The sequence below is a fragment of the Mesoplodon bidens genome (genome assembly GCF_964165515.1).
Source record: "Mesoplodon bidens genome assembly, chromosome: 5".
NCBI lineage: Eukaryota > Metazoa > Chordata > Mammalia > Artiodactyla > Ziphiidae > Mesoplodon > Mesoplodon bidens.
In genome coordinates this window covers 1,385,488-1,408,815 of record NC_138161.1, presented here as the reverse complement: position 1 = coordinate 1,408,815, position 23,328 = coordinate 1,385,488, and the positions used below count along the sequence as shown (strand labels likewise).

General features: G+C 52.8%; 1 protein-coding gene across 10 annotated transcripts in view; it reads left to right on the top strand.

Annotated features, from left to right (window-relative positions):
- Positions 1–23,328, top strand: part of PCBP3 (poly(rC) binding protein 3) — a 210,704-nt gene that overhangs the window by 136,540 nt on the left and 50,836 nt on the right. For all 10 annotated transcript variants that reach the window (XM_081235217.1, XM_081235214.1, XM_081235221.1 and 7 more), the window contains one exon: positions 19,303–19,438. In XM_081235217.1, the coding sequence (XP_081091343.1) occupies positions 19,429–19,438 (10 nt within the window). In that variant the 5' untranslated portion in view covers positions 19,303–19,428. The remainder of the gene's footprint in view (positions 1–19,302; positions 19,439–23,328) is intronic.

Below are 23,328 nucleotides of genomic sequence, written 5' to 3'. Positions count from 1 at the left end.
TGGCTGGGCCCAGCGTGTTTTGCCTGCATCTTTGTGGAAAACATTTTCACAAAAGCATTTTGAAAAGGGCAGTTTATTAGAATGTTAGTAATGGTAGCAAGAAAGACTGACAGTAAGCAGTTTGCATGGTAATTAAGATATGTTTTGTTTCCTTGTTGAATTTATGTAGAAATGAGCTGGAATTGGTAACAGGAGCACTTCCCCCTTTCAGAGCACGTTCTCGTCCTTGCCTTGTAGGCTCCTCCCCACAGACCTCCCTGGAGGACTCTGGGTGGAGCCACACCTTTTCCAGACACGGCAGTGCTGCTCCTGGGGCCTCAGATAGTGAAGGTTGGTGCTGGGACCGTGACCCCGGCCTGGGGTGTCGGGGCCTCACTTCCTCCTCTCCCTTTGATGCTTTCTGGAACGTTCCAGGAAGTACAGGGGTGTCTGCATCTGGCACATTCAAACTGACTCACACACAGAGCGTTTGCAGAAAGCTGTGTCTGGAGAAAGGTTTCTGTGGCTCAGAGAAGCTTGAAAACCACCTGCCATCTCGAAGAGACTGTTGTGTGACCAGGTGTGCCTGGGAGCGCTGAAGACGTGTGTATGGTCACCTCCTGGGGCAGGCACAGGGGACCATGCAGGGGACCTGGGACTGTGAGGATTGAAGAGGAGCCTGTGGTCTGGGTGGCCGCGTGGTGATCAGGCCGACCCCCAGAGTGGAGTGAGCTGGGAGCCAGGAAGTGGGACCCTTAGAGCACTGGGTCAGCGCAGCCTCCAGGTGGGCAGAGCTGCTGCCCAGCGAGCTGTGTTTGAACTCTACCTTGGACAGCTGTGCACAGAAGTCAGCAGCTGGAAAGCATGGATGATAAAGAGGGACAAATCTCGAGTGAGGAAGGCAGATGTAACCGGGGACCCAGGGTGGACTTGAGGTCCGGCCCTGATGACCTGGGAACATGGGGTCCCGCGCTGACCTTCATGAGCTGCGTGGGGCAGCCAGGCTGCCCGGGGGTTTGTGTGCTTGGCTCCCTGTGGAGCTGCACGCTCTGGGTTAAAATAAGTTACGGCCCTGTGGCTGAGTGGGAAGGGAGTGCTCTTGACGCCGAGGGTGAGGCCTTCCCGATGAGTGTCCCGGCTGGGCACTGGGTCCTGAGAGGCTCCCACATGCTGGCCGAGGCTGCTGGGCCAAGAAGCATCAGGCATGGCCTCCACCTGCCAGGAGAAGCATCAGGCATGGCCTCCACCTGCTTGGACACTGTCCTGCTGGGAAGAACCGCAGAACCACCCATTAACCAGCTAACCGGCTGTTCTCGACTGGAGATCTGGGTGTGACAGGTTTAGTCCAGCCTCCCAATCTAAAACACTTCCAACATCCTCACCCCTCCTCGGGACAGGCTGCGCAATGGTGGAATCAGTTCTCGCACCAGCTGGAGTCCTGGGATGACCTGGAAGGCCCGTCACCGAGCTCTGCTGCCCTTGCCCTCTTCACTCCCACCCCCACCTCAGGGCCTTTGCACGTGCCCTGTGGGCTGGGCGCTCTGCTCCCTCTGTGTTTGAGGTCCTTATTCAAAGGTCACCGCAGTGGGCCTGCCCTGCCCCTTTGTGAGCCCCACCCCCACCCTGTCCTGAGCGCCCTCCTGGCCGTGCTTAGCACTGGGCACTGCCCAGCGCCCTATTTGGACTATCTGTCTTGCCTGTCATCTGTCTCGTCCACTCAAACACAGCCTCCTTGAGGTGGGCGTTCGGGTCCTGTCCAGCACTGTTTCTAGGGGTGTGGGGTGTGGGGGGTATGGGGGAGTGTTCATGTCAACTCAGGTGAGACTCACAGTGACCAGGGACTTTGTTTTCTGAAAGGAGTGTAAAGCTGTGGGATCTCCCAGAGATTTAACCCTGCGGGAAGGGGTTCCCCCCCAACCCCGTCCCACTGAGCTACCTGCCCCTGGAGAAGGTGCGTGTGGATCACGCCTCCGCCTACACCCAGGGGCTGGTGGTCAGAAGAGAAGGACACTGCTTGTTGTCAGGGTGCTTGGGGAGGCCCCGTAGCCGGGAGTTAGACTAGGTTTGGCCCATGTTTCTGGAATAGTAGGTGAGAGACACTTTGGGTTTTGAGGGCCTTGCAGTCTTTAGCATCCAATCAACTCTGCCCTTGTAGTGGGCATGGCTTTGAACCGACACCGAAGGGGGCAGGTTTGGTCTGTTTTTGTGAATCCCTCAGAGAACTGTTTTCTTTGAAGAACTGGGATTTGGCCAGTGGAGCTCTGCTGCCTCCTAGTGGCTGGTAATTTTGCTGGATCAAGTCACACCCTTTCATCTCCGGGGCCGCCTTCCAGTGAAGGAGGGACTGAGGCTTCTAGAATACCCAGATGGGAAGCGCTTTTCCCACCCCGGCTGAGTTCAGGCGGTTCTGTTGACCAACATCCTCCCGGCCTCCTTGGAGAGGCCCGCGTAGGCGCGTCAAGACTGGCCCCAGAGCGGGGCTGAGGGTCTGCAAACGTGGGAAGTTAGCGGAGGGCGGGGGCGGCTGCCCATCCTCGCCTCCACCGCAGCCTCCCCGCCTGCCTGTGGCCGTCGTCCTCTCGTGCTCCAGGTATCTGGCCTCTCCAGGGAGGGCGGGCGAGCCGTGAGGACGCAGGCGGCAGTGCAGGGAATGGCCCTGGAGGGGACGTGGGGGGTTCCGGGGCTGCTGTGACCGCTACCCTCCCAGAGCTCCTTAGCCCACCCGGCTAGTCAGGTGTGAAGGATACGACGTGTGGTCCAACACACTGCGGACTGGCGGGACCGTAGGGCTTGTGCACAGGCTTCAGGTGAAGGGCAGGTGGGGGCTCGGGAGGGGAGTGGGTGGAGGCCAGCCTGGGCTGCATGCGTCTGGCCCACATGGTGACCTTAGGCTTCCCGTCCAGGGGGCTTGGGCTGACGTCAGCAGGAGAAGGGGCTTCAGGCCACTGGAAGGGGGAACTCTGTGACTCGAGGGGCAGCACCCTCAGTGCAAGGCAATGGGCGGTGAGGCCACTGCACAGACAGGCACAGTGATGATACACCACCTCACGCCTCGGCCTGTGCCTCCGGGGGATTCACTGGCAGCGTGGACCTGAAGTCAGATGCCTGTTACAGAAAGATGGTCCTGACTGGGCAGCGCCCAGGGCTGGGCAGGAACAGAGGGCTGCACCCGCACCCCCTCCTGCCGCCCGCAGGCCTTTAGGCCAGGGGCGTGTCTTAGAGCCAGTGAAGCAGGGTGGAGAAGGGGCCACACGAACCTGGCACAGGGCCTCTGGCTGGGAGGCAGGCACGTGACCTTTGCCGAGGATGGCGACCAGCCTTCCCCGTCCCCAGTGGGCTCGAGGACCAACTGGCCTGTGGCCAGGCACGGGCTCCCCTCACCAGGCTGGCCCACAGCTGAGCCTGCCCGTGGGCATCACTCCCGGGCCCAGCATGTCCTGGGGGCAGTGCTCATGGGCATTTGGGCCCCTCCTCTCCTGGCAGGGGAGCAGGCGGGAGCAGACCTTCCCCACCAGCACCGCCCCATCTGACCATGGAGCTCGCTCTGCAGCAGGGCCCCGGGTCCCACCCGGTAGTCCCAGGCCTCAGTGTGGGAGCCATGGTCCCAGACCAACGCCAGGCAGGGGGGCTGTGTGCAGCCAGTAGCATCGTAAGGAAAGTTGGCGTCCTGCAGTCCACACTGCTGCGATTGGAACTTTGCACTCACTGAGTTACCTATACTTACCTATTGGCAAGTCACAATTTACGGGTGTTGCTGTTTCTCAAAGTAATAAAAGTAAAAATATCATCATTAACCGAAGTGGCCAGGTTATGGGAGGATCAGTGAGACATGAGGGGTTAGTCTGATGCCATTACAAGGGCTTTGGAGAGGGTGTTCAAGAACGTGGGGAAATGTTCAGTGCGTAAATTCTGGTGCGTCTGGACCGACGGCTTTCTCAGGCCATGTCCTGTGAGGGTGGCGGCCCCAGGCCGGGCCCGGCTTCCACGACAGGGCGCCTTAAACCCCACCTGTCTCACCAGCTACCGACGAGGGTTCTGGCAACACCTCTGGTTGTCACGGAGCTTGCACACATCTTAGTCACACGTTGCCAGCGTCTTATTTTATCATGTAAAAGTCCTTTACGTATTGTTTTCTGAAGTATATACTGCAAATATTTTCTCAGATGATTTGCCCTTGTATTTCGTTGATGATAGCTTTTTGAAAAAAGGCTTTAGAACAATTTTAGATTTGCAGGAATGTTAAAAAAAAGACAGCACAGAGATTTCCATCCGCCCACACTTAGTTTCCCGTTATTAACACCTATGTCAGTGTCGTACACTGGTTACAATTAAGGAGCCAAGATTGAGACATTATCACCAAACTAAAGTCCATTCTACATTCAGATTTCCTCAGCTTTTCCCTAATGTCTTTTTTCTGTCCTAGAATACATTGAATTGCCTTGTCTTTTTAGGCTGTTTTTGGCTGTGATACTTTCTTAGACATTCCTTGTTTTTGATGACCTTGACAGTTTTGAGGAGAGTGGGTCAGAATTTATAGAATGTCCATCTATCGGGATTTGTCTGATGTTTTTCTCATGACTGGACTGCGGTTATGGGTTTTTGGAAGAGCACAGAGGGGAAGGGCCCTTCTCATGACGTCCTGTCCTGGGGTCCAGGGTCCATGCCATCTCATGACCTACACTGTGGACACTGACCTTGGTCACCTGGCCCAGGTGTGTCTGTCAGTCTCTCCACTGCAAAGTCACTCTTTGTCCCCTTGGCCACACTGTCCTCTGTGGTAGGAAATCGCCATGTGAAGCCCACACCTAAAGAGTGAAATAAGAATATACTTTTACTCTTGAAATTGTGCTAGAATCTGTACTGGGGTAGTGTGTGAAGTTAGATCTGTCTAGTCTTTTACTTTTTGGTCTCACACTAATGGTGCTATAGCACCTTTGTTAAACCACGTCTCAGTTCCCCAAGGGTCCTAATGTCCCGGCGTCTTCCAGTACCTTACGTGCCCGGCCTCCAACTGGGTCCATCCATCTCACCGCAAGGCTCTACCAGGAGCACACGGTCTCAGTGAGTGTCTTTTAAAGTTGGCTCTTTATTCTTTTAAGTGACCTTTCACCCGCTCTGTGAGGGTTCACGCAGGTCCAGCTGGGTTTGGGTTGGGACTGTGATGAGTCTTCACGGTGGAAATGCGGCCATTTAACCCCAGGCCCCTGGCCCTTCCTTCTAGAGGGTTTCTCTGCCCCTCATCTGCTGCACCCACGGGCGTGGGGCCCTGTTCTGTGATCCGCCAGGCCTCCCCGAAGGAGTGCAGCCCCTGCCTGCCTGCGGCCCGGGCTGGATGCGCTTGGAGTGCCAGTGCTCCTGGCCATGATAGGCTGGAAGCAGCGTCTAAATCCACAGCTGAGGGGGGCTGGGGGGTTCTTACCATGTGTTTCTAGATCTCTTGGCATGGGTTTTTCTCAGAGGAGTCCATTTTGAAGCTGAACAGCTGTATAACTTCTGGCATCTCAAGTTTGAATTTCCGCCACCCCGAGAGACCTTGGTCCGCACATGTCCAGCACAGGAAGGGGGCTGGCAAGATGAGCTTGGGGTTCGAGGCGGAGCCAGATGTCCTTTCTAGCTCCCACTGATGACGTGTCTTGGCGGTGAAGCCCTGCTCAGGACTGAGACAGCAAGTCGACCCTCCAGGCCCCAGAGGTTGCCAGGCTGGGGCCCTGCGGGGGCCGTGGGCCCAGGAGTGGACAGCGTGCAAATAAATGCATGGGTAGGTCCCATCCAAAAATACTGCTTCATTTTGCATTTTTCCTCAGTTGGATTGCTGCCTGCAGATTGAAATTTCCTTTCCACCAAAAAGGACCGCCTTTGCGGTAACCCGCTGCCTGGGTGCTCTCTGCCCCGAGAGCTGGCAGGAGGCGGCGGAGGGCTGGTCTCTGTGAGCAGCCATGGCACGCCTGTGTGCACATGCAGCCGCGCGCACGGGTGTCTCCACAAGCAGACCGGAGCAGGTAACGCGCTACGAGTGGTCCAGAGTCTCAGGTGACGTCTGTCCGCGTTGGTGAGCAGTGGGGCCTCAGCAGGCACAACCAAGTGGAACAACTGTTCTTTACCGACTGCACACTTGTGAGTCTTCTGCAGCCTGGAATGCTGTGTGCCCGTCTGCTCCCCGGCCTGGGCTCCTGCCCCGGAGCTCGTTCTTGTTTCTCAGGCTGCACCCACGTTGCCATGGCTCGCCCTCACCGTGCCCATCAGCGGCCGGCGCCATCCACCCGAGGCTCAGCAGGTTTCCGTGTGTGAACGCCTCTCGATTTGTCATGTGCCTTCGGCTGATTTCCAGCATCCTAATGGTTATTTTTGGACGGTTTTGTCTAGTTTTGTGATTGCTTTGGGGGGACAGCATTCACCAAGCTCCTCATTCCACCTTCCTGCAGCCCATCCCCCTCATTATTTCTCTAGACTATTTTAGACAGTTCCAAGGATCACTGCACTGAACTGCAAATTGGTCTACAGAGCATCAGGGAGCTTGAAACATTCAGAGTCTTGCTGAATTTTTTGGATTTCTTGTTCCCTTATTCTTGTACAATCTTCCCATCCTCTAGGAGGACCATAGGGCACCAAGCCAAATCATATCAGAAAGAACAGCTTTCAGAGGCACATCCAGTTCTTAAACTCGATCATGGAAGCGGAGGGTCACCCTGACGTCATGGCCACACACCCTGTAATGAGATTTTTCAAATCAGGTTTGCTGATTCCCAGCAGCGCGGGCCGGGTGGGCCTGGGGTCGTGCGGGAAACTCTGCCTCCACAACGGAGAGCTGTCGCCCTCTGTGCTGCTTTGTCTTCACGGTACGTGGCGGGAGGGGAGATCCCTGAGGGGGCATCCGCAGCAAGGACAGTTCCTGTGAAGAATCCAGGGTCCGGCCCCCAGGCTGGTTTCCTGCTTCGTCATCTCCCATCCACCTTCTTTTCTGCTCCGTCCGTCACTTCTGCAGGAACACAGGTGACCCTGTGTGTGTGTGTCAGGTGCCACAAGAAAACAGCGCAGGACCTTTTAACAGAAAATGTGTAACTGAAGGTAGGAAAAGAAAAAACAGCGAGGATGAGACAAGTCCAGGGAGCGTCAGTCGTAGCCATAAACCTGAGTGGGTGAACTTGGCTATTGAGAGATACACGCACAGGGACAGGTTCACACAGCAGTGTGGACGGCCACGAGAGCAGCTTTCATCATGTGACGAGGAGCACAGGCCGGCTGCAGGGACACAAAGCCTGTCAGCAGACCTCTGCTCCTGGGAAGGCGGAGCAGGTGCACTTTCCCTACCCCAGTGGGGGCCGCTTAGGGCCCGGGTTGAGCTGCAGAAACAAATGATCCTCAAATCGTATAAATACACAGTTTACTTTTCATTCTCTTGGGTCGGCGGTGGCTCTTTCTGTGTTGACTTCACCCCCTTCCCAGGCTAATGGCGCAAATTCTCTCTGGAACATTCCCGGAATGATGGCAGGGGGAGGAGAGAACGCGGAGAACTCTGCTCTGGCCATGCAGCTTCTTCCCAGAGGAGTACTAGGTGGCCAGGCCTGACCTCAGCGCTGGGCGAGGCTAGTCCTCCTGGGGACAGGCGGGGAGTGTCCAGGGGAATAAATTACACAAACGTCTGCTCCCCTCCTGTCCCCTGCCCAGGAGAGACGGCCAGAGGCCACCCTCCACCAACGCAGGCACAGGCGTGGCCAGGCTCTCATGCCCGTTTCTTGGTCAGCTCCGATCTGCCCCCTCTTCCTCTGGACACCTAAGGACAGAGGGGCTGCTGACTGTCCACCTGCCCCAACATCCATGGGTGGGTGCAGCTTGCAGCGACTCGGACAGGTCCCTTTCAATGGAGCAGAAGCAGGAGGCACCCGGCGCCCTGCATCCAACAGATGGGAGAGCCCGAGGGGCGACCTCCTCGCCAGGCCCCAGGTCCGGCCCTGGGGTCCCTCCCGGCCCGCCGGCCCACGTTCTCTCTGCGCCTCCCCACACCTCTGTCCTCTAGAGCGGGGTCTGGATTTCTGTATCAGACCAGACGGTAAATACCTGGGCACTGTGGGCTCCGCGAGGTCTGTGTCCATCGCTCAGTTCCTCCATCACAGCGAGAAAGCAGCCCCAGACGGTACGCACACTCGTGGGCACGGCCGTGCGCCGGTAGGACTTGCTTTACGAAACCAGACGGTTGTCTGGGCTGGGTTTCTGTAGTGTGCAGAACCTGTTCAGAGGTCCCTGCGCTCCTGGGCTGGGTGGGTGTCCTGGCCTGTGCCTGCCCCTCCCGTGGCCCCTTGGCCAAGACAGTGCCCGCAGAACTTCACTTGGTGGAGTGCTGGCAGCTGCACCCCTGGTTCCTCCTGAGCACCCCTCTCTCCAGTCGGACCTGCTGCAGCCTGGGGTCTAGAAGGCTGCAGCCGTCCGTAGGGGGCTCCAGCCTCAGGCCTCCCAGCTGGAAATGTCACTCAGCAGTTTGGATGGAGGAGGCTGTGGACTGGGTTGTGTCCCCCCAAAATTCATAGGTTGAATCCCTATCCCCCACCATGCCTGCATTTGGACGCGGGGACTTTAAGGAGGTTCAGTGAGCTCATAAGTGTGGGGCCGGAACCGATAGGGCTGTGTCCTGATAAGGAGAGGAGGGACCACCAGGAGTGAGCCCCCAAGAGGCAAGGCCACGGGAGGACCCAGGGGGAAGACGCTGTCTGCACGCCAAGGAGAGAGACCGCAGGAGGGACCGGCCCTGCGGCACCTGACCTCAGGCCTGCCGCCCGCCTCCCAAGCCGACTGAGGGTGTGCTGGCCGCCTGCTTAATCAGATTCTTGTCGTTAAGTTGAATTTTAACAAGTGTTTGTCACCCAAAGACATTCTCAGTCTTACCCTCTGCTGCTGTGGTCCTCAGAGCATGACCCGTGGAGCCCTAGGGGTCCCTGAGACCCTTGCAAGGGACCTGCAGGGTCAAAAATGACTATTTCCATAGTGCTGGTTGCGCCTTTCCCCTCTCACTGAGTGCCGCTTGAGCTGGGGCGGTGCTACTGCTGGGGCCTGAGCCCCTGGAGGCTCTGCTAGTGGCCCCTGCGTTCTCAGCCAGACTCACCCAACCACGTCCTCTCGGGGCAGTGCGCTTACTCCTTGTATCCGAGAGATCCCAAGCCTCGGGCGCCGTCCTTGCCCCGCCTGGACACCATGCCGTGCAGGAAGCACGGCCACTTGGGGGGACGCCTGGTGGACAGGTGTCTGGACTTGGGTATTGGACAGGCACTTTCTCAGAAATGATTGGGGTTACATCCGAGGGTTTTGCTGCCAACTATGACCTTTGAGGGCTCAGCAAAGCTAGAATTGTCCAAAATTTTTATCTGCCACTGTCCACTGCTCCCTCAGACCTGCAGACTTTTCTGCGGTGCTTAGTGGTGATATTAACAAGTGTGATTGTTTTTGGTATTGAGTGATAAAGTCTGTCCACATTTAGAAGACCTGCATGACTCAGTGAACCAGTTTCCATATGACCAATCATGCTTGGGTAAAAGACAATCAAAGTTTAGGGCAGACCAAGGCTTTTACAGTGTGACAGTGTCCAGAAAGTTCCTTGCGGTTTTTCATGTGGTTTTAGATTGCAGTTTGCAGCTAAGCTTTAAGAAATTACCGTCGCTGAGTTTAGGCGTGGTGATGACGCAGACTGTGTTCCCAGGCATCTATCTGAGCAGCCCTTTCCCAGCCGCCCGCCTCCCTGTGGCCCGTTGTCTGCACGGACTTCAGCCAAAACCAGCGATCACAACAGAGTAAACACGGGAGCAGATATGAGGATCCGGCTTCTTCTACGAAGCCAGACCCTAAAGAGACTTACAAAAATAGGAAACAAGGCCACACTTCACACTAATTTTTTTGTTTGGGAAAATTTAGTTATTCATGAAGATTTACTTTTGTTAACCTGTGTCAGGTTTCTTATCGTTGTTTTTAAATGAATTAATAGATAAAATATTTAAGGTTGCTCAGTTTCAACGTCTAGTAAGGTGAATGGTGATACACACCCCCCAGAAGGAAAAAAGCACCGTGGTGTCCCCAGTGATATAAGGGAGGAAAGAGGTTTAGAGACGGGAAGCTTGAGGGTCACTCTGAGGGCAGAACAGCTGCACCCCCGGCCCCAGCCCACTCCCCACTCTCCCCGGATTCTTCTCCGCGGACCTTCCTGAGCTCGGTGTCGGAATAAAGATGTGCTCCTAAGTGCTCCTCCCTCGGGCTCTTGCCTGAAGCTGTAATCTCTTTGGGGAAATTGTCTGCTTCCTCCGTGCAGGCGGCACTTGTGCTCGGTACCACCGTGGCCTCTGCAGCCTCTGCCTGGTGCACCGCCCTGCGGCCCCGCCCGGCCCCACCAGCAGGTTCTGTAATGGCCAGCGTGGCCCAGCTGCACTGCAGTCACCATGAGTCCCAAGTCTCTGTGGCCTGCACAGGCCACGTGTCAGCTGAAGTCACTCTGGCATCTTCAGGATGCTTGTCACCAGGGCAGAGGAGTGGCACGTGTCACCCTGCTCACATCTGGCTGGCAGAGCAAGTACTTGGCCAAGCGTGCCCGGTGGGACTGGGAGCACCTCTGCCCCAGGGCGACGCCGAGTTTGTCCCCGAGGGCACGGCAGATCCTCTGACCTGAGGGCCAGAGCTGTGAGCCCGGAGAGAAGCCCTGCTCCTCCGTCTTTCCTGCCCCTGGACTGTTGATTGGGGGCCTGCCTGCCTCCTCCGGGCGGCCACCCTCGGGCCTCAGCTGGAGGGCCACCTGTGTGAGTTTGCTGCCAACCCTGCAGGGTGCGGGCGTCAGCCAGGCTTCGTCCCCACCCCAGGTGAGCGCGGCTGGTCTGCGGGCCGCCTGGTGCCCCTCTTTAGTCCCCTGTGGGCTCTGGTTCCCCTCCAGGTGTCGGGAGACACGGCCTCGCCCCTCCCACGCTCTACGCCACCCCCGAGGGAGTGGCGAGTCAGGGCGCTCCGGGGGTCCCAGGCATGTCGGGCTGGGCCGTGGTGAGAGGCTCTGACCCGTGTGCTGCCCGAGGCACCGTGCTGGCCTCCCCGCTCTCAGGGGGGCCTGCTGCGCACCAGGTTCCTCATCTCTTTATATTCTCACTCGTCCACAGTCTGCGTTGTGCCTCTACCCCAGGCCTGCAACGAGGGGTGCACAAGTGGAGAGAAGCGCCTTCCGGAAGCCAGTTGCTGGGTGAGGGCTGCAAGGCTGCTGGGGCCAGGGGAGTGGGCTCTGGAGGCCGGGAGTGGTGGCCGAGTTTGTGACATGGGGATGTGGGCGAAGGGCGCCCCGGGTGTGGGGGGCGTCGGCTGGGCTCTTCATTCTCTTAACAGGGTCTTTGGCATAGCAGAAGTGGGTAGTTTTGATTAAGTCCCGTTTATCAGTTTTTCCTTTCATGGTTCATGCTGTCTGTGTCAAGTCTAAGAACTCTTTGCCTAGCCCCTAGGTCCTGAAGATTCTTCTCCTGTTTTTTTCCTAAAAGTTTTGTAGTTTCTTGCTTTACCTCTGTGTCTGTTAGTATTTGTGTGAGGTGTGAGGCTTAGGGCTAGGGTCCCCTGTCCCAGCACCTTTTGTTGGGAGACCACCTTTCTCAGTGGGATGCCTTTGCGTGCTGTCGGAGAGGAGCCAGGCCTCTGTGCTGGGTCTGCTCCTGGGTTCTCTCTTCTCGTCCTCTGATGTGTGTACCCCCCGATGCCAACACCGCACTCTCTTGAATACCGTAGCTACAAAGTAAGCCTTATCATCAAATCGAGCGATTTTTCCTGCTTTCTTCTTCTCTTCCCGTATAAATTTTAGAATAAGCTTGTCCGTGTCTACAAAACCTTGCTGGGACTTTTGCAGGAACTGCATTGAGCCCGCAGACCGATTTGGAGAGAGCTGATGTCTTTACTACGTTGAGTCTTCCAATCCGTGGACATAGCATTGTCTCTCCGCTTATTTATGTTTCTTTAATTTATTTCATTAGCATTTTGCATTTTTCAGCAGACAGGGCCTGCATAAGTTTCATTAAGTGTGTACCTAAGTGTTTCATTGTATTTCTGAGTGATTTTAAATCGTTGTTTTAAATTTTGGTTGATGTATGTTCACCATTAGTATACAGAAATTCAGTTACTTTTCCTGTATGACTCATATTCCGCACCATTCTGAACTCACTTATTATTTCTAGGAGTTTTGCTTTGTTTATAGATTCCTCAAGATTTTCTAGGTAGAAAATCGTATCATCTGCAAATAGAGATGATAGCTTTACTTCTTCTTTTTCAGCCTAAATGCCTCTGATTTTTTTCTTGCCTGTTGCAGTGGCTGCAACTCCCAGTAACATGTTGGATAAGAGTGGTGAAAGTGGACAGCCGTGCTTGTTCCCAGTCTTAGTGGGCAGCATTCATTCTATCACCATATGTATGAGGATAGCTGTAGGTTTCTTATAGATGCTATTTATCAAGTTGACATAATTTCCCTCTATTCTTAACTTGCTGGTATTTTTTTATCATGAATTAGGTGTTGAATTTTGTCAAATGTGTTTTAATGCATCAGTTTATATAGTCATATGGCTTTTATGCTTTCGCTTGTTGATATGGTAGATTATACTGATTGATTTTTTTTTAACATGGAGCCAGCCTTGCATATCTGGATAAATCCTACTTGGCCATGGTACATAACTCTTTTACACATTGCTGGATTCATTTGCTAATTTTTTTAAAGATTTATTTATTTATTTATTTATTTATGGCTTTGTTGGGTCTTTGTGGCTGCTCGCAGGCTTTCTCTAATTGCGGCGAGCGGGAGCTACTCTTCGTTATGGTGCACGGGCTTCTCATTGCGGTGGCTTCTCTTGTTGCGAGCATGGGCTCTAGGCGTGCGGGCTTCAGTAGTTGTGGCTCATGGGCTCTAGAGCGCAGGCTCAGTAGTTGTGGCACATGGGCTTAGTTGCTCCGCGGCATGTGGGATCCCCCCAGACAAGGGCTCGAACCTGTGTCCCCTGCATTGGCAGGCAGATTCTTAACCACTGCGCCACCAGGGAAGTCTCTCATTTGCTAATTTAAAAAATATATTTAGTCTATTTGTGTGGATGTTCATGAGCGAGACTGGTTTATTTTTTTATTTTTTCTGTACTGTTTTATCTCCAGTTTTGGTATCAAGGTAGCAGTAGCCTCACAAAATGAGTTGGGAAGTATTCTATTTTCTATGAGTGTCTAAGGCTTACGTTCATTTTCTTCTAAATGTTTGGTAAAATCCTCCAGTGAAACCATCTGGGCCTGGAGATTTCTTTTTTCTGGAGTTTTTATTACAGGTTTTCATGTCTTTAATGGCTATAGGCCTATTGAGGTTGTCTCTTTCATTTTGATTGTATTTCGGTAATTTGCTGGTTGTTCAGTTCTCCCATTTCTTTGCTGAGGTTTTTAGAGATTTGCTTTAAGCATGTTCATACATGCTCACTGCAGCATTTTTGTGATGGCAGCTTTAAAATCCATGTCAGAGAATTCTAATATTTCTGTCATCTCAGTGTTGGCATTTATTGATTTTCTTTCCTCTTTCATGTTGAGATTCTCCTAAGTCTCATTTTTGGTATGGCAAGCGATTTTTGTTTGTATCCTGGAAATTTTGGTTGCAATGTTATGACATTCTGGATCTTATAAAAATCTCCTGTCTTAGCAGGCCTCTACTGACATAGGTGGGGGAACCTTGTTCACAGTGGGCTGGGGTGGAGGCCCAGGCACCCCTTGGCCTCCCCGATACCTTGAGCAGAGGGAGGAGCTCCTCGTTCCTGAGGGGTGGGAGCCCCTCTGATGTGGGCACGTGTGTGTGTGCACGCGTCCCCTGTCAGCTTCGCCCGGAAGGCAGTGTTCTCCAGGGGGGCGGGGGTTGGCTTTTCTTGAGACTTTTTTCCAGTGTTCTTTGGCATTTTTCGGTCACAGGTTTTTCCAGTGATGAGCCTAGAATAAACAGGAGGGAATCTAAACAAAACACAAAGGTGAACTTACTGTTGTGTCAGGCTTCACACCTCAGGACCCATCCAGGCACCTTCTCTCCCTCCACCTTTCCCATTTTTCTTAGGCTTGTTTCATGTTTAACACAGGGTTTTTAGTTGCGCTCAGCAGGAATGTAGGGGACAATGCGTCTGCTTCATTTTGTCCAGAACCAGAAGGCCTGGTGTTCCTTTTAATTACTCCAGTCATCTGTGCCTTCTGGATTAATTTTCTTGATCAGCGTCATCAGAGGGTTGTATATTTTGGGGACTTTTTTGAAGAACCAAATTTTATATTTGTTCATTTTCACAATTGGTTCTTTTTTTGTAACTTCTGATCTATTCTTTATTATAATTACCTTCTTTCTATTTTCTGTGGATACTTTCTGTTATTTTTCTAACTTCTAAAATTGGATTTTCTATTCACTAGTTTTCTGACTTTATTCCTAGTATAGGCTTTTAAAAGCTGTAAGTTTTCCTGTAAGTTCTATTGTAGCTGAATGCTACAAATTTTGTCATGCAGCACTTTTATTATTATTGAGGTCTCATGATTTTCTAATTTCATTATGTCATTCCCATCCACTCCTTATTTAGAATCATTTAAAAAGTGTTATGTCCGGGCTTCCCTGGTGGCGCAGTGGTTGAGAGTCTGCCTGCCGATGCAGGGGACACGGGTTCGTGCCCCGGTCCGGGAGGATCCCACATGCCGCGGAGCAGCTGGGCCCGTGGGCCATGGCCACTGAGCCTGCACGTCCAGAGCCTGTGCTCCGCAACGGGAGAGTCCACAACAGTGAGAGGCCCGCGTACCGCAAAAAAAAAAATAAATTAATTAATTAAAATAAAATAAAAAGTGTTATGTCCAGGAGAGTTATAGAGTTATCTTTTTGCTAATGATTTCTAATTTAATCACCCACCGGGTGGAAGGCATGGTCTGTTGATTCCATGTCTTCAAAATTGGTTGAAACTTGCATTATGAGTTAGAACATTGTCAATTTTGGTTTTATTCTCAGAGAGTTTTAGGAGAATGTACAACCTCTAAATGTCAGGTGCAGCTTTACACACACACATGATATCCCACAACTCGCTCCGTGTTCACTGTCCTTGTGTGAACTGTGACGGGGGTGCCATGGCGTCTCCGCCAGATGGGTGGTTTGTTGGTTTGGCCCTGGGGTCGCTCCTCAGATTAACCCCTCGCGGGCTCTGGGGCATCGAGGCACTTCCTCGCCATCATCTCTTGGCTAGATTAGCTGGTGATCTCCTGAGTTCTCTCCCGGCTTCCTCTCCTGCCGCTTTTCACCTTCAGCCTGGTTTCCACACCAGCAGCCAGACTGCTGGTGTTAAAATATCGTGATTTATTAAAATCCTCTCACACCCCTGTTTCCCGCAGGTTCCACCTGCCCCCTCTTCAAATGGCCTAAAGCACCCTGCCCGCCTGCCCCCACCCGCTCCTGCCGCCCAGCTTCCCAGCAGGAGGGCTCACAGAGGATGCCCAGTAGAGAGCAGGACAGCCCTGCTCCCGGTCGTCCGATGTCTCAGACCTTCCGGTGGAGCCAGGCCCCACGTGAGGATGCGGACGGCAGTGGGAGCCGCTCACGCCCGCGTGCACATGCGTGTGTCTGCCTGTGTGCGCATGTGTGTCGTTTGCGGCTCGATGGGCTGCTTTCATCGGGACTGTGCCTGGGAGGGGATGCGCCGTCCTCGGGCTCTGGTCCTTTGAAACTGATTCGTTGTGGCGGCTGTTCAGCGAGCCGCTGAAAACCACTGCTCCTGTTGTCACTAAGTGGGTCGCACAGCGAGGGGCGGCCGCAGAGGTGAAGAGGGGAGTCGTGAGCCCTACTTTATCTCCTCTGCCACCCCCCTTTCCAGCACCAGTTGAGTTTTGAAAAGGGAACGGCAGAGCCTTCCCTCCGAGACTGTCCCCGTCGCTCACCACCCCTCGCTCCGCAGGGAGCTCGGTGTCCCGCTCCCTGGAGCTGGGGCTGACGTTGGGAGAAGTGGGTCATGGCTCAGGCGAGTCTGTCACATTGCTCTCCGTGTTGCGGTCTCGTGGTGCTTCTTACGAAACCTAGTGCCAGGTCAGGCTATGTGTTCAGTAAACAAGTTCCCTTCAGAGGTTTCTAGGGTGATACACATTTCAAAGCGAATGTCTTTTAGTTCACTAACTTCTGGCTTTCTTGCGCTGTCATCAGAAACTGCTGTCGTGCTCTTTCTACTTTATGAGACTTGCTGTGAGGGTAGCCCTGTCTGCTGGGACGCCGAGAGTCTCAGGGAGGAGCAAGGGGGCTCATTGTTCTCTCAGTTCTCGTCCGCGTAACACTCCTGGGTTGATGTCAGCATTTCTGTCCTGAAGAGTCACCCTTTCCCAAGAGGAAACCTCTGGGTGTCCCTGGGAACAGGAGTACTTGATTGGTGACAACGGTGCCATGGCACCTGAGGCCCTAATGCTTCCTCACAGACAATTCTAATCGTTACTGCTGTTTCCACCCACTTCCCTGCCCCTCTGACCTGTGGAACCACTTGATGCCTGCAGGCCCCGCTCTTCCTAGAATAGGGGGCGAACGGCCGGCTTCCGGGTGGCTTCTCCCCTTAGAGGCTGCGGTGTCAGTGTCTCTGCTTCGCTCCTTATTTACCACTTTTTCACCACCTCCCAGACCCTAGGGCTGTGCTGAAAGCTGTTGTTGGTTCTTCTCGTTCCTCCTGACTTCTTAGTGTTTGTGGGTTTGTGCTGTTTTATTTTGTGAGCATCACTTCAGTGCAGTTTCTGTAAGGGTGGAGTAAACACATGTTAACTCTGTGATGTTTAATACGAGGTCTCTTCCACTGCCTTTTTTAAAAAAAAGCTTTTGAGTATTTATTACCTTTGTTCTTTTTAATTGAGTATAATTCACATACCATACAATTCATATTTTAAAATTGCCCATTTTAGTAGTTTTTAGCATATTCACAAAGGTGTGCAACCATCACCACTATCTAATTACACAACGTTCTCTTCACCCCAAAAGAAACCCCACACCCATCCCATTACCCTCTCTCCTCAGCCCTAGGAGCCATGGGTCTACTTTCTGTCCCCGTGGGTTGGCCTGTTCTGGACGTGTGCTGTAAATGGGAGCACGCAACATGGGGCTTTCCGCGTCTGGCTTCTTTCCCTTCTCGTAATGTCTTCAAGGTCCATCCACGTTGCCGCGCGGGTCAGCACTTCATCCCCTTCTTTGTGACTGAATAACATCCCGTTATAAGGATGCGCCACACTTTGTTTATCCACCTTCATCAATCGATGGACGTTGGATTGTTTCCAGTTTTTGACAGTTATGAGCAACACTGCTGTGAACATCCATGTACAGGTTTTTCTGTGGACGTATATTTTCATTGTCTTGGGTATATGCCTAGGAGTGGGGTTGCTGGGTCATATAGGAACTCTGGGTTTAACTTGTGGAGGAACTGCCGGCCTGTTTTCCAAAGGGGTTATATCATTCTATATTTCCACCAGCAATGTATGCAGATTCCAGTTTTTCCATATCCTTGCTGACATTTGTAATTTTCTGTTTCTTCTTCTTATTATTATCGTTTTCATTATTATTACTATTATTGCCATCCTAAGTGGCTCACTGTGGTTTTGACTTGCATGTTTCTAATGCTGAAAGATGTTGAGTTACTTTTCCTGTGCTTATTGGCCATTTCTGTATCTTCCTTAGAGAAACATATGTCAAATCCTTTGTATATTTCTTAATTGTTTTTTATTGTTGAGTTGTAGAAGTTTTATATATAGTCTGAATATTAATCCCTGCTTAGGTATCTGATTTGCCGATATATTCTATTATGTAGGTTGTATTTTCACCTTCTTATTAGTGCTCTTTGATGCACAAAAGTTCTTAATTTTGATGAAGTCCAATTCATCTACTTTTTGTTGCTGCCTGTGCTTTTTGGTGTCATATCCATGAAATCATTGCCAAATCCAATGCCATGAAAAAATTTTTTCCAGTGTTTCCTTCAAGATGTTTATAGTTTTAGCTCTTAAGTCTAGGTCTTTGGTTTATTTTAAGTTAATTTTTGCATGTGGTGTAAGGTAAAATGCAAGTGCACTCTTTGGTGTGTGCTATCAGTTGTCCTGGCACTGTAAGTACAAGACTTCTTTTTTTTTTTTAACTTTATTTATTTATTTTTTTATGCAGCAGGTTCTCATTAGTCATCTATTTTATTCTTATTAGTGTATATATGTCAATCCCAATCTCCCAATTCATCACACCACCACCACCACTCCCCACGTTCCCCCCTTGGTGTCCATGCGTTTGTTCTCTACATCTGTAAGACTGTTCTTTTCTAATGGACAAGGGAGCCAAGACAATCCCTTGTTCTTCCATTGCTTTCTGATGAGTTCCCACTCGTGACCTTCAGGCCTCTCTGATCCTCCAATCGGTAACACGCTGACCCTTTTCCTGCACCAGTGGAGACACCGTCTGCCCCTGTGAAAGAGGAAGGCTTTTACTCAATGTCACCTTCATGGCATTTCCTTACATTTCGTATTTTCTCATTTATTTCATTTTGAACCTCAAGGTATTATATGGGTGAGATATTTTAGCTTGAAACAGACTCAGTGATGTTGTTTATTGCCTAAAATGGTTACCTGATTGACATGGAGAAAGACAGAGAGATTTAACGTGGGCTTCTCATTATGTTTGGTGCTGTGCCCTCACAATTCCAGATGTTGGATGCTGTTGTGAAGAGCCTTTTAAGGCATCCCTGGCAATAACGTGCAGAGGTCGTTACACCTGGACTTGAAAAGCAGCGAAGAGGATATGTTATGAACATGAGTTCTTGTGCCTGGGGGTGAAGTTTCCTGTTTGTGCAACAATGTGAATTCAAAGAGTGAAGAGTCAAGAAACTTAGACCAAGGAGAAAATGATGCACTCTGGAAAAGACTAGGTGGACAGATTGCATGCTGAAATGGAAGGGTTCAAGTGAAATGATTATACCAGTTGTAAAGTAGAAAACCAGCCGTGTGTTTAAGTTAATATATAGTTTCATAACTTTTAAAATCAGCATATATACATATAAATATACTAAATATTACAAGTAGAAAGTTGACTGTTTCACTTCTATTCTCAAAAGTGTATATAGTTTTACCAAGCACTTCTTCTGCACTGCTCATCTGTGCAGTGGAGGCCCCTCCAGTGCGCATGGGGCGGGTCCCAGGATGGGCTCTCACTGGCATTTCATCACATCCCACGCGTCTCACGCCTGAATCTTAAGAAATGCTTGCTGCTCTGCTGAACACAAGAAAGAGGTTCTGTTGAAGCTCAGTCCCGATGGACAAGGTCCTAATTCGTAAGCTCATTTGCCCCTGTGTTTTGTGTTTCAGGTCGGTGGGCTCCACGACCGAAGTTGGTCCTCCCGTGAATTGCCAGTTCTGGTTGTGATGCTCTAGGTCACAACGAGTGTGAACACACGCTATCTATGGGCCTGCTCTGACTCGTCCAGCCTGCTTATGGGGGAAGGTGAGTGGCTGTGAAACGGCCCTTGTCTGCTTGTCTGTTTACCAAGAATGTGTAGCAAAGTCAGACTCACCACGGAACATTAGAATGTGTCTGAAGTGGCACCAGGCTGTATTTTACCCTCTTTAGCCTGTGATACGGTGTCAGCTGGGAGTAGTGCCAGGGAGCGAAGACGAGCCATGAAAAAGGAAACTTGAAGAAAGGAAGTCGATGCAATAATGTGATCAGGCAGGAACATCATTCCTGATCGGCTCTTGAAAAGGCACATCTAGAATTTGAAGAAGCAGGTTTAAGCTGAGGCAGACATGTTTCTCCCTGGCTTCTTCCCTTGAATTTTTGAGGAACGTGGGATGCCCTTGAACTGTGTTCCCCTGTGTGTTCCCTGTTTTCAGGCCTCCATGACCTCATTCCACTAGGTGGGGAATCTGAAGAGCTGGGTCTGTGGCCTGCTTGCTTATTGGGTCTGTGAGGGACACTAGCCACATGCAGCGCCCTGTGCTAGTGCTGCAGGTGGCCTGGCCCTGCTGACCACCCTGCCGTGTGGGTGTGGGTGCAGGAGCCTGTGTGCACGTGTGCAGGAGGGGGTGTGCCGGAGCCTGTGTGTCCTGTGTGCCGCTGTGCACTCCACCCAGCACCCTGAGGTCTGAGTTCTGCCCGGGGCTTCAGGGGTCCTGAGCCTGCAGTACTGACTTTCCCTGGCCTCGGTGTCTCACTGTAAATGGAGGCCTCCAAGGGTCCTTGCTCAGCTCTCATGCCTGGTCCTCTCCAGGCCAGTTCTAGTTTATTCACCCGTGCATTTCAGGTTACAAGGGCATTGCCAAAGGCCGAAGAGTGCATTCTAGGGTGCCTTATTCACGCGGGGCCGCAGAGGTGGCCACTGAGAAACTGTTTTCAGCTGTGGGAGTTACTAATCCGGGTTCACGACATACACATTGTACAGGTTCTGAGTCAACCTGTATCCCAGGTGGTTGTCAAAGAAACACGTGCATCTTTAAAAAGTCACCAAACTAAATAAGGGGTACAGGGCCCCATCACCGACTTTATGAAATTTGTCTTCATTCTTCTCCACGGCAGCTTCTCTTCTGCCCTATCCAAATGTTGTCTGTCTGGCTTTGTTTTGCTTTTTTAATTGCAGCTCAGCATTTTTAATCCTGTGGTGTTTGACCCAATTCCATAAGCCTGAACGCTGTGTTGTTTTGATCTTTGCTTTGTATGGAGGAAGGTTAAAATCATTTCAACCTCCAGGTGTCTATTTGCGTGAATGTCAGTGACAGGTCACTTGGAGGCAGCTCTGGTTTTGGACAGGAGCTGGAAGGAATGGCTCCTTCCACACGACTGGCACGTCCCGGGCTGTTGTCAAGAGCGTGGCTGGTTATGTAAACCAGAGCCGTCTGACTGGGCTTCTTCGGAACCACGTGGAGGTGTAGGACAGGCCCAGACCACCCCCAGGCCAGGCTGCAGCTCAGCAAAGGCGGGGGCTGAGGGACCCCACCAGGCTCTCTGCCTTCCCCCCCGCCTCCCAGCCCCACACCGGGGGCCCCTGCCCTGCCTCTGGGCCTGCCCTCTGCCCGGCCACGTTTGCCAGGTGCCCCTGTGCTCCAAGGCCTGAGCGCCTGACCTCGTGTCGGGCACAGGGCAGGCTGCAGGGGTGATGGGTGGAGTCCAGTGAGACAGAGAAGCCCCAGCCGTGGGCAAGCGAGTGAGCGGCCGCTTAGCACGATGAACACGACCCCCCAAAGCAGGAGGCATAGTGCTCAGCGGTGTGGGTCCCCCCTTCCCGACACCCACGCTGAAGCAGCTAGCAGGCACAGCTGGCAAGGCTCGCCTGTCCTGCCCTGGCCTTGTCCCTGCCCCTCAGCCGCGTTCAGCCGGCTGTGGGCTTGTCAGCCCGACACCCTGGAGGCCACCATCCTCGGTTACCCCGACGTCCAGGCTGCACCTTCTGGCCTCCTGTGTGGTCCCCGTGCCCTCAGCTCCTTCTCTTCGGCCCGTGACTCTGGTCCTTCGTGACCCTCTGCTCGCTGTCCCTTCCCTTGTCACTTCTTCAGGGACTCAGCTCCTCCTCCCCCAGCCAGCTGCCCCCGCGCAGAATCAGGCGGGGAGCCTTGGCGGCTCGTCCACCTACCGTGACCACCCCCACCCTGGCGGCCTCGCGGGGCCGCTCGCTCTCCTTGTACCACTCCTGCCCCCACCAGACCCAAAAGCCAGTGCCCAGTCCTCCCAGCACCCTCCCAGTGGCCGACAGGGGGCCCTCAGCAGCCTGTGCCCTATGACCGTGAGTGAGCCCGAGTGACAGGGCTGCCTTTTCTGTCCCTAACAGAGCTGTTGCGGGGACTGGATGAGCTGACGGCGCAGGACATATGGCAGGGCTCCTGGCATCCTCCTCCCCTGCCCAGCCACTGACGCTGGCATCCCCAGGACGCCGGGCCCAGTGGGCACCGATGACAGGCTGCCCAGTGTGGGCGGGAATGCAGGGAAGGGCCCCTCCTCACGGGGGTGCTGCTGGCTGGGTCAGTTTGTCACCCTATCCAGAGCCTCAAGCACGTGTGTCCTTTGACCTTCTGTAAAGAAATATTCTGAGGCAATAAAAGACGGACAGACAGAGGTCCACCCGAAGAGTATTGTTAAAACACTGTTTAATATAACAATTCAAAACCCAGAATATACAGTCCTTACAGTTGACTATATCCTTATGCATGAAAATGCGTAAAATTAAATGCATAAAATCTTATGCATAAAATGGGATACCATGGGGAATTTGATCACTACTGTGTAGATTTAAATATAGTGACATACAAAAATATTTTGTATATAACATTAAGTGAGAAAAACAAGACAAACTTGGGTGGTTTGGGCCTATTTTTGTTAAAAAGTATAATGACACACACCTACTGGAAAAAAGTCTGACGAGGTCGACCTCAAAACACCGCACTCTCACTGGTGGTCTTTCTGGGGGATGAAGTCACAGGGCTTTTGCATTATATGCATTTTCCGGTTTTTCCCATAACGAACAGTCAGGCTGATTTGGCAGGTGCCACCCCAGTTGGCGTCACAAGGTGCCCCGCGCTCTGCGGGCTCTCCCAGTGGGAGCTCGGCACCACCCCTAGCAAAGCCAGGCTCGTCCTCCCGGACAGCGAGTCCTCTCTGCGCCGGAGTTTCCCCGCTACCTGGTAGGTGTTTGGCTTTTTCCATTGATCTGCATCTGATTTCGTGTGAGACGGCGAGAGGTGGAGGTGATGCCCGCTCTGACCGGGGGACCAGCTGCGTCCTCCACGTCCTCTCATGGGTCTGGGTCGGTCCTTCCATCTCGCTGCCCAGACCAGAGCCCCACCGTCGGGCTCACTCCTCTCAGGACGCCCAGCGCTCAGTGCTGTCTAAGCTCCTGTGCACAGCTGGCTTCCAAGGCAGCACCTAGAAGCCCTAGATCACAAGGAAGAGAAAACTGGGGGAAGGAGAGGGTTTGCGGGTGGTGCCCTTTCAGACACCTCGTCCTGGTGAGGACCCAGCCCCTGAGCGCTCAGACAGCTGACAGGGGCGGCAGTGGCTCAGCTCTGCAGAGCTGTGTTTCGACTGACATGGGCCCGAGGTCTCTGCCCCCCTCCTTTTCCAGGCCTGAGCTGTCGTGGCCGATGTCCCCGCAGGCACGGCGGTCTGTGCGGTGGCCCCTGTTGGGGGAAGGCGTCATTAAAATGACAGCGCATCCGCCAGGCGCACCCCTCCAACGGAACGAGGGGAGCCGGGCGAAAAGTAGGTCACATGTGCCTGGTCCCATGTCACGAGGTCTCCAACCTGAGGCCAATGGGATCTGTAGCCTCCTCTGGTTTAGAACAAAACCGCACTCTAATTTTTCTCCTTTAGCATTTTTATCTTCTCTAAACGGGGAGAGTGACCAT